Genomic DNA, 17,360 nt, shown 5'->3' with positions numbered 1-17,360 from the left:
AATACTGCTGCTACATAAATGTTACAGGGGTCTGCCTATACTGCTGCCACAAGGATGTTACTGGGGTTTGCCTGTACTTCTGCTACAAAAATGTTACTGGGATCTGTCTATAGTGTTACTACAGAAATGTTACAGGGGTCTGCCTATACTGCTGCCACGTCAATGTTACAGGGGTCTGCCTACACTGCTGCTACAGAAATGTTACTGGGGTCTGCCTATACTGTTACTACTGATATGTTACAAATACTGGGCTCTGCCTATACTGCTGCTGAACAAATGTTACTAGGGGGTCTGCGTATACTTCTGCTACTAATATGTTACTGGGGTCTGCCTATACTTCTGGCACGTAAATGTTACAGGGGTCTGCCTATACTTCTGCTAATGAAATGTTAATGGAGTCTGTCTGTACTGTTACTACAGAAATGTTACTGGGGTCTCCCTAGACTTCTGCAACATAACTGTTACTGGGGTCAGCTTATACCTTTGCTACAGGAATATTACAGGGGTCTGTGTATATTATGGGTGCACCAAGTCTTCCCATCGCGGTGTTCTACCGGTCTGGCCAAAAAAAAACCCCAGACTGACTAGGGCATGGCGTGTGGGCCGCAGCCAACATGTATTCCCTCTCACGTAACCTCAGCTATCCGGGGCACTGCAATGGAATTTCTTTCTGTACCGTCTGTGTGTTCCTGCTAGCCACCCATGCTGCGGGTGCACACAGACTTGCCATAGCGGAGTTGTACCTGCCTGGCACTTTTAAAAATAACCCTGAATGTCTAAGACATGGCGTGTGGGCTGCAGCCAACATGTATTCCCTCTCACGTAACCTCAGCTATCCGGGGCACTGCAATGGTATTTCTTTCTGTACCGTCTGTGTGTTCCTGCTAGCCACCCATGCTGTGGGTGCACAGAGACTTGCCATAGCGGAGTTGTACCTGTCTGTCCCCAAAACACTGACAGACTTGGGTAGGGTGCAGAGTGCAGATGGTTTACCCCTAGCGTTGTCGATGAGGTATCCGACACCCAAACAGAATGAGTAGTGTGTGGACACATGGAGTCCCCATTGCTATGTCACTCGCAGCATCTTGGGCCACACAAGGTGTTTGCTGTGACAGAGGCTGACCCAGGGCCCGCTCACATACTGCCCACACCTAGTATTGCTGCATTGTGGAGATGTGAAGAAGTGCTGGGCTGGCAGCGGGCTCCCCTTTATGCCCACGGTTGCAGCTCCTGACGGAGGTGGCAAAGGATTGGAATGAAGATGGAACGTCAATCTATTATCAATTCTCAACAGCATTGTGGGCTATCACCCCCCCTTTCAAAGAGGGTCGCTGCCTGGCCCTGCCAACCCACTGTAGTGTGTGGCTCCGGTTCCTCCTCTTGGCAGACGCACTTATAAATAGACATGAGGGTGGTGTGGCATCAGGCCAGCTGAGGGCTGAGCAGGGGCACTTTTGTGTGCGCTGCGGATGCAGGGCAGTGCGGGGGGTTGGGCAGCATGTAACCCAGGAGAAGAGGCAGCGGTGTGTCCCGCAGGCAGTGATTGTGCTTGGTTGGAGGTAGTGTGGTGCTTAGCTAAGGTTTGCCTTGCTAATGAGGGTTTGTCCGAAGTAAAAATTGTTAGTGGGGGGCCCACTCTTGCCGCTATTGTGGCTTAATAGTGGGACCTGGGAACCTGAGATGCAGCCCTGCATGTTGCCCCTCGCCTGCCCTATCCGTTTCTGTGTCGTTTCCATCACTTTCGTAGGTTTTGCAGATTTGCACTAATGAAAACCTTAGCGAGCATCGGCCATATACAAAAATGCTCGAGTCGCCCATTGACTTCAATGGGGTTCGTTACTCGAAACGAACCCTCGAGCACCGCGGAAAGCTGGACTCGAGCAACGAGCACCCGAGCATTTTGGTGCTCGCTTATCTGTAGTAGTTATATTTAATTGTTTTCAAGAATTGAAAACCTTGTGAGATTCGAAGATTTCATTTTCCAATATTATATTTGGATAATTAAAGTTTCCTATAATACTTCATTGCGGTTTGACACCTCTTCTATTTGCCTTATTAACAAATTTTAAGTTTCTTCTTTTATTTTTGGTGGCCTATAGAAATCCTAAATCAAGATTTTGTTATTTTTCCTTCCCTGTATTTCTACCCACAGAGATTCCACGTGTTCATCTCCTACACCTATATCTTCCCGTAGCCTTGGCATTAAGTAGGATTTAACGTACAGACATACCCCTTCCCCTTTCTGTTTACCACGGTCTCTTCTGAAGAGATTGTAACCCTGTAAATTCACCCCCCAATCGCACTTATCATCAAGCCATGTTTCAGTTATTCCTATTATGTCGTAATTTTCTTCACACATTCTTGCTTCAAGCTCACCCACTTTACTGATCAGACTTCTTGCATTTGTTGTCATACAATTTATATGGTTGTTGTTATTCTTTGCATTCATTATGCTACTTATGGTCCTACTACCTGTTCTATCCGTTCTAGCTGCACTAACCCCTCCCCCTATTTGACTCCCATTCCCAATACTTGATCCCAGGTCACTGTCTACACTGTCTTCCCCCCCTATTACTCTTTTTGCCCTCCTACCAGTCCCTAGTTTAAACACTCCTGAAACCTTCTAGCCATCTTATCCCCCAGCATAGCTGCATTCTCTCCATTGAGATGCAGCCCATCCCTATAGTAGAGCCTGTAGCCAACAGCAAAGTCAGCCGAGTTCTCCAGGAACTTAAACCCCTCCTTCCTGCACCAACTCTGGAGCCACTTGTTTACCTTCCTAAGCTCTCACTGCCTTTCTGGTGTGGCTCAGGGTACAGTTAGTATTTCTAAAAAAACTACCTAGAGGTCCTTGCCCTAAGCTTAAATCCTAGGTCCCTGAAATCGTTTTTGAGGGTCCTCCATTGGCACCAACGACAAAGTTAGTGGTCAATGTGCACCATGAATGTTGGATTCTCACCAGCCCCAACCAGTAATCTGTCAACCCAATCCACCATGTGTCGAAGACAACACACTGTTCAACGATTCAGGTCTTTGTGGCAGATTGCCCTATCTGTCCCCATTATAATTGCATAGCCCAACACTAGGACCTGTCTAGTCTGCCTTGTGCTCCCCTTCCCCTTCTTACTGGAGCAGTCATCTCCCTGGCATTTAGAGGGCATGTCATGCTGCAGCGGTGCTGACACTGTAATGGCATTCCCCTCATCTGCCAACTTTGCAAACCCATTGGGGTGTGTCAGTTCAGGATTCCCTTTACCCCTTCTAACTGTCACCCAGCTAGCTGCCTGCTTGTCCTGCCCTTCCGAGCTACCGTCCTCCCCGGCATCTACCCCGATGAGTGCCTGCTCAGTGAGCAGAAAACACCTTTCTATATCGTCAATGTATCTCTGTGTGACCAGTCGCTCATTTAAACTCAGGATCTGGGCTTCCAAATGTGCGATGTTCATGCATCTTGCGCAACAGTATGCACCCTCGATCAGCTGATCAAGGACCGCATACATTGCACAAGTAGCGCACTAAAGGCATTGTCAAGCATGGAGCTCACTCTAGTGGGGATCTACAAATTTGCTTGCAGAAGTACCGGAAATCAACTACATCGCAACCACTCACGTGCCTCTGCCCGTTCGCAACCACTCACATGCCTCTGCCCGTTCGCAACCACTCACATGCCTCTGCCCGTTCGCACGAACTCACATGCTTCTACCCATTCGCAACCTCTCACGTGTCTCTGCGTATTCGCAACCTTTCACGTGCCTCTGCACATTCGCAACCTCTTATGTGCCTCTGCCCATTCGCAACCTCTTACGTGCCTCTGCCCATTCGCAACCTCTTATGTGCCTCTGCCCATTCGCAACCTCTTATGTGCTTCTGCCCATTCGCAACCTCTTATGTGCCTCTGCCCATTCGCAACCTCTTATGTGCCTCTGCCCTTTCGCAACCTCTTATGTGCCTCTGCCCTTTCGCAACCTCTTATGTGCCTCTGCCCTTTCGCAACCTCTTATGTGCCTCTGCCCATTCGCAACCTCTTACGTGCCTCTGCCCATTCGCAACCTCTTACGTGCCTCTGCCCATTCGCAACCTCTTACGTGCCTCTGCCCATTTGCAACCACTTACGTGCCTCTGCCCGTTCGCAGCCACTCACATGCCTCTGCCCGTTCGCAGCCACTCATGAGGTGGTCACTTCCACAAACACCAGTTATTTCCGATGAGAATTTTTTTTTTTTTTTATGAATTCATATTGCTAAACTTCTTATTTTATATGTTCTATTAAATATCAAACAATATATTTCGTGTAATAACCTTTTTAAAGGGGTTGTCTAGTTGTAAACTGTCGATAGTCTATTCTCAGTATGGGTTATCAGTAGTAGATCAGCGAGGGTTAGCTACCCAGGACCTCCTATGATCAGCTCTTCATTGAACTCGTGCCCTTATTCACTGAGCTGATTTCTGCGGGCATCTGACAGCTCTGTTCTCACTGCAGTGGCCAGGCTTGGTATTACAGGCAGGGATCCTATTCACTTCAATAGGTACTTTCCTGAAATACCAAGCCTGACCACTGCAGGAAGAATGGAGCAGTCTGCTTCCTGATCAGAGGGAGTCTTGGGCAATAGACCTTTGCTAATCTACTAATAGTGACCTATCCTGAGCAGTGACCAATAGTTTACACCTTGACATCCCCTTTAACGCATATCTACACTCAGATAAACAAGTATATTTATTTGAATGTAGCATTTAGGAGTCTTGGACCTTCTGCAAATTTTTGAAGAAAAAGAAGGATAGACGTTTATGAGGTGAATACTGCATTACTGCTGTAGGGGCAAGACTTGAAATGTTTAGTTAAATGTTTATTCCAAAGTGTTCAAACTGTTCAAGATCTGTGCCTTATATGTGTAATGTGTAAAAAAGCGGGTGTCTATGGTGCAGTAGCAATGACGTTGGGGTTCTGCCACCATTTGAAGTCAAGCTTGGCCAGAAACTCGGCTCAGCGCATTTGGTCAGATAGACAAGCAGTAAAGGAATATTATCCAGGGGGGAGAACGCTGATCTCCTGCAAGCCTCCCCTGTATGTTCTGCAGCCTGTATTGACAATTTGCAAAGCCTGTTTGTTAGTTTAAAGAAAATGTTGAAAGATGCAGCAAGACCGTGAAATTATTCAACAAGCAAGGACGTTATGTCTCTGGTGACTGCTTCCACTTTCCCCAGAAAGACTCTGAGCCATATCTCCAGCAAGAACATACAAAAGCTAAATGTAACATAAGGTAATATACCCTTTCAAAGAGGTACCCGCAACCGGCCAATACCGGTAAGACCACTGAGTCTACCATGAAACAGGGAACCACATAATCTAGTCTACCAGTGGCCCTGACTTCACCCAAGGGCCCACTACACTGCATTTTTGAAAGGAATGGAGGGCAGCAAACATTTTTATCTCCTTCCTGGGATTCTTCTCCAACGCTTCTGAATGCTGCAGGTTGCTCATTTCGAGCTGGCACCTGGGTACTTATGATAACACACAATGTGAGGGCAAACTTTTAGATCTAATTCCTACCAACACACCATCATGTCCCAACTACTAACATGTTATACTGTATATTAGCTTGTCCACATTTACTTATGGAATTCACTTTCTGTGCTGGCTACAAAGTTCCAGAAAGAAAATACTACCATACCAAATGACACGTATCTCTGCTTTATCCATGCTGAGCATATTTGCAATGGTGAAAGTGATTTTACTGGCATTTAGGGGCGGAAATAGTGTAATATTGGAACTGTAAGTTTGCATTGTTTATAGCAATTTGTATCCCAATTATACGTATTGTTTTTGCTTCTTAGTTTACAGATGGTCATTGGGATACTGAAAAGGGATTGATATTCTTGCAACACATAAGTGCATGCTTTTGTAATATAAATCATCCTAATAGCCGAAGTAAAATGCAGCAGAAGTAATTTCTAATGGGTCATTATGTACAACGGAATTGAATAACCATAGTCCTCCGCCAGGTCATCTACAATTTATGTAAATTAATGATTCGTAAATTATTATAGCAGTTAAAAAAGAAGAAGAGACAATAGTTACAACATTATAACAAAGAAGTTACAAGACTAAGCCGAGTCGGCAAATGTATTAACCAGTCCAACTCTCTAATGAATAATTCAGGCCCATTATTGAATATAATAAATTTAAGGTTATTTCAGGACAAGGATAAAACGCAGCAGGCACGGCACGATATACATAATTTATTAGTCTATCTTCCACAAGCCGTACTCTTTATTCTTTACATTTTATCAACACATGCAAATAAAGCCATCTACTAACCAAAAGGGTATTGTTCTCTGGAGCTTAGGTTATGTTATTCACTCTGTGCTGTTTGTGTAGTGTTACATATTTACAAGTTGCAGACTTATGTTTCAGAGAGAAGTAGTTAACATTCAACTCCCTGGATTAAAAACATTGTAAAATATATTTATCGGGATGTTTTCAAAATGTATTTAATGAGGATTTCTTCCTAAAACTTGAAGGGTATATGAACTTTTGTAAACCATTCCAGAAAATAGCACTGATGACTTGTTGATTGCGAGCACTAAGGGGTGATCTACCCAGTGTCATGACCCTTCTACTCACAGCTTGTAAAATTTGGCTCCCTGAGTTAGGCTCAGACTGGCCCACAGGGGAAGGGGTGAATCCCCCAGTGGGCCTCCAACCGCCCACATAAAAGGTGAATGGTGCTGCACACCCACTGCAATACATACTTAGAGGCAAAGTATAACATCTTCGGGTAGCTTTGCAGGGGTGTATGTGCAATTGCCCGTGACTCAGTGCAACATATTTGCTCCATGAATTAGGCTTTTTTTGCACACGTATCAGCGTATTTTACTGTACTTTTTATGCTCACAGGGCATATTTTTTGCTCATGGGGCACAACTACACCACAATTTAATGTATGGAGAATAGGCCGCAGCATACACGGTGCTTTAAATTGTCATAAAAAAAGCAAAAACTTTATTGTTTCATCTTAAAAATAGGACAACGTTTCGACCTTTCATGGTCTTTTTCAAGCCGTATAGTAGGTGAAACAAGACAATCAGACCATGCTCTTGTGACAATTGAAGCACCGTGTATGCTGCTGCCTTCTCTCCATACATTTGATTGATTCTGAATGGTTGAAGATCCACAACCTTCTGGTGGCTCTGCATTTTTTTGCGCTCGCTTAGACGCATTTTTTTGCTCCTCTCCCGGTCTGGCTAGTCCAACTGGGCTGATTTGAGTGCTGCTGACCTATTCACTGACGATTACTCCACAATTTAAATGGTTATTTAGCCTAATGAGTTCCAGATCTGTTTTCTTTCCCATAGAACTGCATAGCATAATGTGCATCTCCGTACACAAATCCACACAATGGTAGAGCATGCTGCGCTTTTTTCCATGAAAGGTGTGCGCAGAAAAAGGAAATATGAAAAAAAAATTAAAAAACGTATTCTGCGTGCAAATTTTGCACATGCAAAAAGTCTCGCAAGCACGCCTGTGTGAATTCGCCATTAGACAGGTAATGTTTGCAAGGAACTGCTCAGTGGGCCCCAAGAATAAATTTTACTGATGGGCCCTAGGTATCACAGTCTGACAATTTTCTGAGCTATGCTGTTGGGCACTCCAAGGCATAATGTTTCTTTCTGAACTACAGTGCCATGTAAAATATTGAAGCAGGTGTGGAAAAAATGCTGCAAATTAGGAACACTTTTAAAATTAGAATTGTTAATACTTTAATTTCCACTTCATAAGCGCTCGTTTTAGCATCGGAATTCCGCATGCAGATTTTGCCAATTAACAGGGCTAAACGCATGTGTGATCCATGCCAAAAACTGCAGCATAAAATGCAGTTTTTAGAGGCAAAATTTGCCCCAGGAAATGTGGCGAATTCTCCAGGTGAACATACCTTAACAATGGTTTGAGAAGAAGTCAGCAGCATTTAAGAGGACTATTATACAGTACTTCCATAACAGTGCTACATGGCATGTTGCTGGCTACCTTTTACAGTCAGTGTAAAGCAGTGTTTCCCAACTCCAGTTCTCCTGGGTCTTAGTAGTCCAGTTTATATTTACCCATTAAGGACCAAGCACCGTAAATTTAAGGCACTTTGTACTGTGCTTTAATCCCAGCAGATAGTAAAAATATGGTGCAGGATTAAAGCTCCTGCAATGTAGCAGGAGCAAGTCAGGTCCTCAACTGTCCGTGACAGCCCAAAACTCAGAGGAGAAGGCAGAAGCTGTTTTGAACTGCTCATGCCTTCTTTCTTGCAGACTACATAGCACTCAATGAGTGTTATGTTTTGAATAGAGAAAGCAACAGATCTGCAGGATCTTAGTTTTGTTAGTGACTTCTGTCCCTACAGGGGGATGTTTCCTTTATCACTGGAGCTCCTATGGATGCTCCAACTACAGTGAAAAATCGTGAAATATAAAAATGTGAATGACCCCCAGAGGTCTTATATGATGCCATGGGCGACATAGATGTTAAAAAAAAGTGATTACAAAAATAAGTAAAAAATACAGAATAAAAAAAAATATATGAAAAAGAAAATAACCAACTGCTGACAGCAACCTGAACTGTTGCCATATGCACCCTGTATTCTGAGACTATACAAATTATATATCAAAATGTCCGAAACAAAATAAGGAACCCATTCCTATACACTATTTTATCATAAATATACTAATTTTAAAAATAAACAACTATAAATTAAACAATTTTTTTTTAGCTTTTTACCTCGAACAAAACTAAAAAACTTAAGAAAAAATCAGTGAAAGAAAATATAAAAAAATAACCTTATACATTAAGGGAAAAATAAATTCATTCAACAAAAGTCATTTTGGTAGCTGAAGAAAAATAAATAAGGCAGTAAAACCACCATATGGGTAAAATCCCTAAAATGTGTCTAGTCCTTTTGGACCAAAACACCCTGGACCTTAAGGGGTTAAGCAATGTATATGTGCTACAGCCCTGCACATAGCCAATAACAGTTTTGTGCACCCATCTTATTATTCCATTCACTCATCTGCCATAGTATTCTTTTAAGGAAGCCTTTTTCTGTACACAAGATTCCACCTGATTCTTTAGTTACTATGGTAACCCGTAAGTAACATTGTTGTGTCTCTGCGCAAACTGGAGTATTTAGCTCCAGACAGTTGTGTCTCCCATTGTTGGCACTCAATACACTTTGTTCAGCACAATCTATTTGAGCTCTGGGTTTTTTTTATTCCTGATTTGTATAATTGGAAAATCCTGGCATAGTCCAATTACTTCAATCTGAGAATTGTGGATATAATGCTGGTAATCTCACTTATTTCTTTTCACTCTGAAGGTTTGTGTAGTAGAATCTTTTAGATTACTGTTTAGATTTTTAGCAACTTAAAACTGGATACCTGAGAAATGGTGAAGGCAAAATAATATTTAAAGAGAAATTCTGGAAAATACTGTATCATATAAATGATATCTACAGGGGTGGACAAAAATATGGAAACACTGTACGAAATGCATGCCTTAAAATCGGTCTCCACATGTGTTATTGAAATATACTTTATAATCCCATGTGATTTAAGTGAAGGTAATATGAGACAGATGCTGCTGGGCAGAAGTGAACATCTGCCCAAGCAACAAGGTTCCATTGGTCAGGGGTTTGAGCCACTCAGCTGCTGTTACCAGCTGGCTCCAAAGACCACCCAGAGCAGGGCAAGAGGTGAAGAAAACACAAATTTGGTGGGAAAGCTCTCAGCCAAGCATGGATCAAAAGGGCAGCTTAGTGCTAATGATAAAAATCCCATGCATTTCATATAGTGTTTCCATATTTTTGTCCACCCCCCTGTATGATTGGGGCTACTGTTGATGTTCAGAAAGAAAGCACTTTATTGAACAATTTAAAGGAAGGATAAAAGTTGATTTTTTTTTAGCAGTCTAAGTGGTTTCACATCTGTGTTGGGGATTCTGCTTTCCTGCTCCATTCAACGAGCAGGAAAGGGGAGCCCCCTCAGCCAAATGGTTCCATCTCTGAATAGAACCGAACAGCGCCAGACAGACCCCATTGACTATAATGCGGTCCTGCCCCGTTTTTGGAGGAAAGGAAAAACACTGCATGCAGCGCTTTTTCTCCTGGTATTCTTAGCCGAATCTGCGATGGAACCTCTGGCCGGAGGTTCCGACACAGATGTGAAGCTGGCCTAAGCTAATTATATATAACGACAGGTAGATAAAAAAAAATTAAGGTACCTTTGGTTCATCAAATGCTCCGAAGCCAAAAAATCATGGTTACTACGATTCCTGTGCATTATGCAAATTGCAGCTAGAGCTATCTGGTGGGCAGTTGAAGTTCAGAAGTGGTTCGGGCTCTCTTCCCCTTCTTTGGTGTAAACATGCCCCTCTTGATTGACGTCCCCAGCTGCCTGTGTTGAAGACATGAGCGTTTCACTCTGAGCCTGCGCCACACTAGAGGATCCAACACGTGCAGTGCCTCTCTTGCAGCTGCATACTTATGCAGCATACGTATGCGGCAGAGATGGAGTGTTTCACATGCACGGCATGTCCAGCGCAGGTAGCTGTAGACATCAATCAAGACTCAGAGGGATGTTTTTTCACTAAAGAAGGGAGAGAGAGCCCTGACCACTGCTGCATGCTGACTGCATCTGACAGTTTTAGCTCTCATTTTCATAACTTGTAGTAACTGTAATATTTCTAATTTGGAGCATCAAATTCGAAAATTAAAGGTACCATTATGTTCATTTACTTACTGCACATGTTATTATACAGTTAGCTTACACTGCTAAAATCAATTGACAGACGTCTTCCAAAATGTATCTGCACTTTTACTTGACTTTTCAGAATAAGCTACTGTGTAACATTATAACTGGCCATTATATGACTTGTATATGGCATTTTCACCAGTTTTTTCCTCTGTAGGCTGTATCTATAATTTTTAGTTGTCCTTGAGCTGATGAGTGGAGACTGCTATGAAGATGTCTCTATGCACTGAACATGGAGAAAATAGCACACACACAAAATACGCAGCATCATACAGGACCATACTGAGCAGTGTAGGTGTGATTACAGTATTCCAGTGGCTGTAAATCACTTACTATTAAAACATTGGCTATCATATTAACACTAGTTGCCTCAAAGTGCTGCAAACATTTAAACTCTTTGGCACTACTCAGAGATTTCTGCCCCTGGAAATTTGATACTACATTTTAAAGAAACATTGCAGTCAGTGATTTCTAAGCAGTGCCATAGGGGTCTGTGCAGTTCATGGACCTCTTTCATTCTGGTGGTGTTCTGAGATCACAGACTCCATCAATGTGATCACACGTATCCATAACATATAACAAAATATGTTTTAATAAACTTTATTTAAATTAAACATCTGTAGGTCCCAGAGTTTTTCAATGTTGTTAAAATATTATCCATTTTGTGTCTTTTTTGTTTAGTTCTTCCTTACTATCCTGTAAAGATAACATGAAATAAACGCTAAAGAGTATACAGTATATACCTGCACCACACCAACAATTCCAGGAACGAATATAAGAACAGCAGTCATCATATGACTGTTAGTCACCTTTACAGCAAAAATATCCAGCTGACCCACTGCTGCTTCTACTAATATACAGAGCAATCACAGCTTCATTGAATGTAGGTACTAAAACTACGATTGTGGGCCCCTAATCTGCCTAAATTAATTAGTCCTTGAGGAGGGAATACTGAACATATAGAAGTTATAGGTAAACTACCAGAAGAAACAGAAGATCCACAAGGGGGCATTTCTGTTCAGACAGTTATATATCCAGATGCCTTTGGGTTTGACTAGGCAGTAAAAAAATCCAACAAGTAGCTGTAATTGGAGGCACCCCAAAGCTCAGAGTCCTTCGACCTACCGGGGCATGGGTAGGTAATGTGGAGACATTCCAGCCGGTAGTATTGGCCTCTCTCACTTCTGCTTGTCCTTCGTGCCCTAACAGATGTCTCTGAAAAAGTATAGGTGCCAACAATGGCTAAAAAGCCACCGCTGTCGGCATCTATTCTTCTTTAGACCCATACTTCCCAAGAACCCGTGTCCTGTGATGTCCTATTACTTCAATAAACTTTAACCTTTAAATCGCATCTCTTCTGCGTAGGTTATTATTCTGAAAACCATTATTAATGTAACTATTATTTAACAGGTACTATGGAGTTACAACATTTAATACCACATCAGTAAAACTGTTTGCTTACCTGTCTTTGAAGTAGTATTAGTTGGTATAATATTAGGGGCACCGGTATTTGTCTTTAAGATACCTGTAATATAGAAAGAAAGCAGGTCTCTTAGAAAGTTGGTCCAAACTAAGCAAGCTGTCACAAATTATAACTGCTATATGGATAATTTGGTCGATATAATCAATAATAAGCATTTATACCAATGATCCATTAAAATATTCATTGTAACAAAATGCTTGCAAGGGGGTGCCTTGCCAAGGACTGTGAGAACACATAATCCCATATCCTTTAACTGTAAATGCCAGTGAAGTAATTGGGGAATGATGTCATATTATATTGTGCTATGCCATGTTATGTGAATGCCCGGATGATGGCTAATATACACATTATTATATGCAATGTGAATAATTCTGCTCTATGCCTTTAAGAGGATCGTGCTGTGAGGTCGGAGGTCACATATGTAGAATGTGGGGATGCTATAGCACTGCTCTTCATGCATTGCATTCTAGAAGGGCCAGAATATAAATAAGAGAATGCTGCTAAAAGTAATTGGCCCCCTGCAACTTCACTACATGGCCATGTCTCACCCATCACTTGTAGCAGCATTGGTGGCATTTGATGCCGTATAAGCCTCGAGACATTTCTTTTGTTCCACCCACTAAAAGCAAAAAAATATACTGTATAGAAACATTGGAGACAACATACGATAACTTTCCTAACCCTTTAGGCTCAGATACAGCAGCTCTAGTGTACGACTAATAGTGAACTCAGCATATAATGGTTAAATACCAGTTCTACTCTGTGATAGTGATTACAGTGCAGTTACCTCCAGTAATCACTGGTGACATTGTATCTGATTAGCATCATTCCCTTTCACCTCTACCTGGCCTAGAATGCAATAATGACTTTTTCCAGCCACCACTTGTCTCTGCAGAATGTATAACACAGACATCTTTGGCTCCATTCTTTATCACCATACACTACGTCCCCACGCCATTAACAAACCTCCATCATGCTGCCGCATTTAAAAATGCTTACCAGCCATTACTTAAAATAAGTAATATTACACAGACTGCTCCCCATGCCACCCTCTCTCACAGACTGCTCACCTGTCACACAAACTGCAGTTTTCCGCAATAAATTCTCTTTTTGCTCTGATGTTGCAATCACTTACCTATATCAACATTACAATCCCACAGGGAAAGTTTTATACCATTCCAACAACTCCAAGGTGCTTGATTTTATGACAATCAGTGTAGTTTTATGGGGAAAGATTCAGTATAACTTGTAATTTATTCATTTATATCACTGCTCCTTCTGAGCTTAGAGGTCCAATGGGCGGTTCTATTAGTGATTGACAGCTATTCCTGTATGTATTGTATAGTCATTCACAGATAGCTGTCAATCACTAATAGGACTGCCCATTGGACCGCTCAGATCAGGATATGCAGAGGTTTAAATGAATAAAGTACAAGTTATACTGAATCTTTCCCCATAAAACTATATATCAATCTGCTCAGCTCCTTCAGCTCTATAACTTGATGCCTGTAGTTTGGACAGACAAAATCAAGCTGACAGACTGCCTTTAACGTTGATACAAACATAATGCATGATAGATATTTCTTTTGTACGTTCTGTTCAGTCTTATGTCCTGCGCCCCCAATAAGATTACAGCTTGTTGTTTTGAACTAAAGTAGCACTGTTTCTTTCCAAGGAGTATTTTTTCAGTGTGCCAAGTATGTTAGTGAAGTTGTTATCAGGAAGCTGCAACAATATGCAGCCATTCGAACCCCAGTAAGATATTTGGCTCCTTATATGTATATTTAACCTTTAAATGACAGAAGGACAAGAAAGCAAATATGGCATTATTGCACCAGAGACATGGACATCATATGTGCCAGTCGTTCTGTTTCCCTTTAAACTACCCTTCAGGGATTAACAGTTGCCTGTCTTTGTCTTGTTTACACCTGTTTTAGGAAGCGATGCTTCTGTTGATGGAAAAGACTTTCTGTAGACCTCCCCAGGGCAACATCATTGGATTTCACATATCCAGCGCTGCTAGCTATTATGCTGTGAAATAGTATCCAACTGTGGTCATTACCACCATTGTTTACCACTGCTTTCCACATTTTCAGCTGCATGAAATGTGCTCAGATAATGCCCACACATGTATTATGTACTTCGTGGGAATAGAGTTCAAATGTCTTGGTGACTATAACCATTCAATGACTCCTTACATGTCCTTAGTCTGTCCTTCTTTCTTTCCTTCCATCTCTCTCATGCATATGTTACTCTCATAAACTAAGTACTTATACTCATAACCCATGCTTTAAAAAAAAAAAAACTTATATCATGCGGTATACTTTTTTCAGGTGGCCCACTGTACAGGAGATCATAGTCTGTTGTGCTTTCCTATACAGTCGGTAAGGCATACCAACTAATGTCAGCCTCATAGGGTTGCCAACTGTCCAGAAATTCCTAAAATAGGGCACTTTATTTCAGTCTATGAAAAAAACAGATATGTCCATGAATTAATTTTCAAAGCTGGTGGTACTTCAGCGGGTTATTATTACTAATGTCATTATCATTTTACAGCGCAGAGTAAATTCTGGTAATGAGTTCATATCAGTATCTAACGTATAAACTAGAGATGAGCGAGCATACTCGTCCAAGCTTGATGCTCGCTCGCTCGAGTATTAGGGTGTTCGAGATGCTCGTTACTCGAGACGAGCACCACATTTTCTGGCCAATAGACATGCAGGGAAGTCATTACAACTTCCTCCTGTGACGTTCCAGCCCTATCCCACCGCCCTGCAGTGAGTGGCTGGCGAGATCAGGTGACTGCCGAGTATTTAAAGCCGTCCCGCCCGCGGCTCGCCTCAGACACACGCTGGCAGAGATTAGGGAGGGTGCTGCTGGTGCTATAGTGAGAGTGTTGGCGTCCTCAAGAACCCCAACGGTCCTTCTTAGGGCCACATCTGACTGTGTGCATTACTGTTGTGGCTGCTGGGAGCAGTTTTGCGCAATTTTTTTTTTCATCTTGGGCTGTGCAGGCCATTACAGCTATAGCGTTCTCAGTCTGCAGTCAATTATACAGAGTATAGGGGCAGTACTGGTGAGGCAGGGACAGTGGTAGTGGAGAATCCTGTTGACAAGAACCCCCAAAAAAGCTCCTTCTTAGGGCTACCTGTGACCGTGTGCATTTTACTGCCTGGCTGCTGGGAGTTGTAGTGCCTCACTATTACCCAGCTAGGCCTTTCTGCAGCTTTGCGTATAATTTTTTTCTGACTGCAGTTTGCGTTACATAACCGCTGTCAGCCTCCAACTGGATGCCAATATTTCCATAATTTTTTACACCGCTCTGTGTGTGCCGTCAACTTCACACACAGTGTGTGGCGACAGTCCCTGATACAGGGAAAGTCATATACACGCTATATAGCCTGTATTCTTTTTCCAAAAAATTTAAATAAAAGCTCCTTCGTTGGGCTACCAGTGACCATGTGCATTTTACTACCTGGCTGCTGGGAGTTGTAGTGAATCACTAATGCACTGCTAGGCCTGTTTGCAGCCTTCCTTATTCTTTGTTTCTGCCTGGAGTTAGCTTTACATAACCTCCGTCAGCGTGAAAGTGGACGCCAATAATTCCATAATTATTCACACCACTCAGTGTCTGCTCTATTCATAATACACAATGCTGAGGGGTAGGGGTAGGGCTAGAGGACGTGGACGTGAACGCGGGCGAGGACGCGGAGGTCCAAGTCAGGGTGTGGGCACAGGCCGAGTTCCTGGTCCAGGTGAATCGCAGCCGGCTGCTGCGGAATTAGGAAAGAGGCAAGTTTCTGGGGTCCCCAGCTTCATATCACAATTTTTGGATCCACGTGGTAGACCTTTATTACAAACAGAGCAGTGTGAGCAGGTCCTGTCGTGGATGGCAGAAAATGCATCCAGCAGTGTATCGACCACCTAGTCTTCTATGCCGTCCACTGCTGCAACTCTGAATCCTCTCGCTGCTGCTCCTCCTTCCTTCCAGCCTCCTCACTCCCTGAAAATGACACATTCTGATGAGCAGACAGACTCCCAGGAACTGTTCTCGGGTCCCTGCCTTGATTGGGAAAAAATGGTTCCTCTCTCACCTGAGGAGTTTGTCGTGACCGATGCCCAACCTTGGAAAGTTCCCGGAATCCGGATGATGAGGCTGGGGACTTCCGGCAACTGTCTCAAGAGCTTTCAGTGGGTGAGGAGGACGATGATGATGAGACACAGTTGTCTATCAGTGAGGTAGTAGTAAGGGCAGTAAGTCCGAGGGAGGAGCGCACAGAGGATTCGGAGGAAGAGCCGCTGGACGATGAGGTGACTGACCCCACCTGGTTTGCTAAGCCAACTGAGGACAGGCCTTCAGAGGGGGAGGCAAGTGCAGCAGCAGGACAGGTTGGTAGAGGCAGTGGGGTGGGCAGAGTAGAGGCAGAGCCAGAGCGAAGACTCCCCCCAACTGTTTCCCAAAGCACCCCCTCGCGCCGAGCTACCCTGCAGAGGCCAAGGTCTTCAGAGGTGTGGATGTTTTTCAGTGAGAGCGCGGACGACCGACGAACAGTAGCGTGCAACCTGTGTCGCGCCAAGATCAGCCGGGGAGCCACCAGTACCAGCCTCACCACCACCAGCACGCGCAGGCATAAGATGGCCAAGCACCCCACAAGGTGGGACGAAGGCCGTTCACCGCCTCCGGGTCGCACCGCTGCCTCTCCCCCTGTGCCCCAACCTGCCACTCAGATCCAATCCCCCTCTCAGGGCACAGGCACGAGCGCCTCCCGGCCTGCACCCACATCCTCACCTCTGCTGTCCTCAGCCCCATCCAGCAATGTCTCACAGCGCAGCGTCCAGCTGTCGCTAGCGCAAGCGTTGGAGCACAAGCGCAAATACCCTGCCACACACCCGCATGCTCAAGCTTTAAACGTGCACATTGCGAGATTGATCAGCCTGGAGATGCTGCCGTACAGGCTTGTGGAAACAGAGGCTTTCAAAAACATGATGGCGGTGGGGGTCCCACGCTACTCGGTCCCCAGTCGCCACTATTTTTCCCAGTGTGCCTTCCCAGGCCTACACCAGCACGTCTCCCGCAACATCAATCGTG

At 43.7% G+C, this 17,360-nt stretch overlaps 1 protein-coding gene across 1 annotated transcript in view; it reads right to left on the bottom strand.

The window, feature by feature from the left end:
- EMCN (endomucin) overlaps window positions 1–17,360 on the bottom strand; it is a 141,217-nt gene that overhangs the window by 70,069 nt on the left and 53,788 nt on the right. Inside the window, exon 3 of the mRNA XM_066573976.1 lies at window positions 12,251–12,313. Coding sequence (XP_066430073.1) covers window positions 12,251–12,313 — 63 coding nt within the window. The remainder of the gene's footprint in view (window positions 1–12,250; window positions 12,314–17,360) is intronic.

The sequence above is a fragment of the Eleutherodactylus coqui genome, chromosome 7 (genome assembly GCF_035609145.1).
Source record: "Eleutherodactylus coqui strain aEleCoq1 chromosome 7, aEleCoq1.hap1, whole genome shotgun sequence".
NCBI lineage: Eukaryota > Metazoa > Chordata > Amphibia > Anura > Eleutherodactylidae > Eleutherodactylus > Eleutherodactylus coqui.
This window is presented reverse-complemented; position numbering and strand designations above follow the sequence as displayed.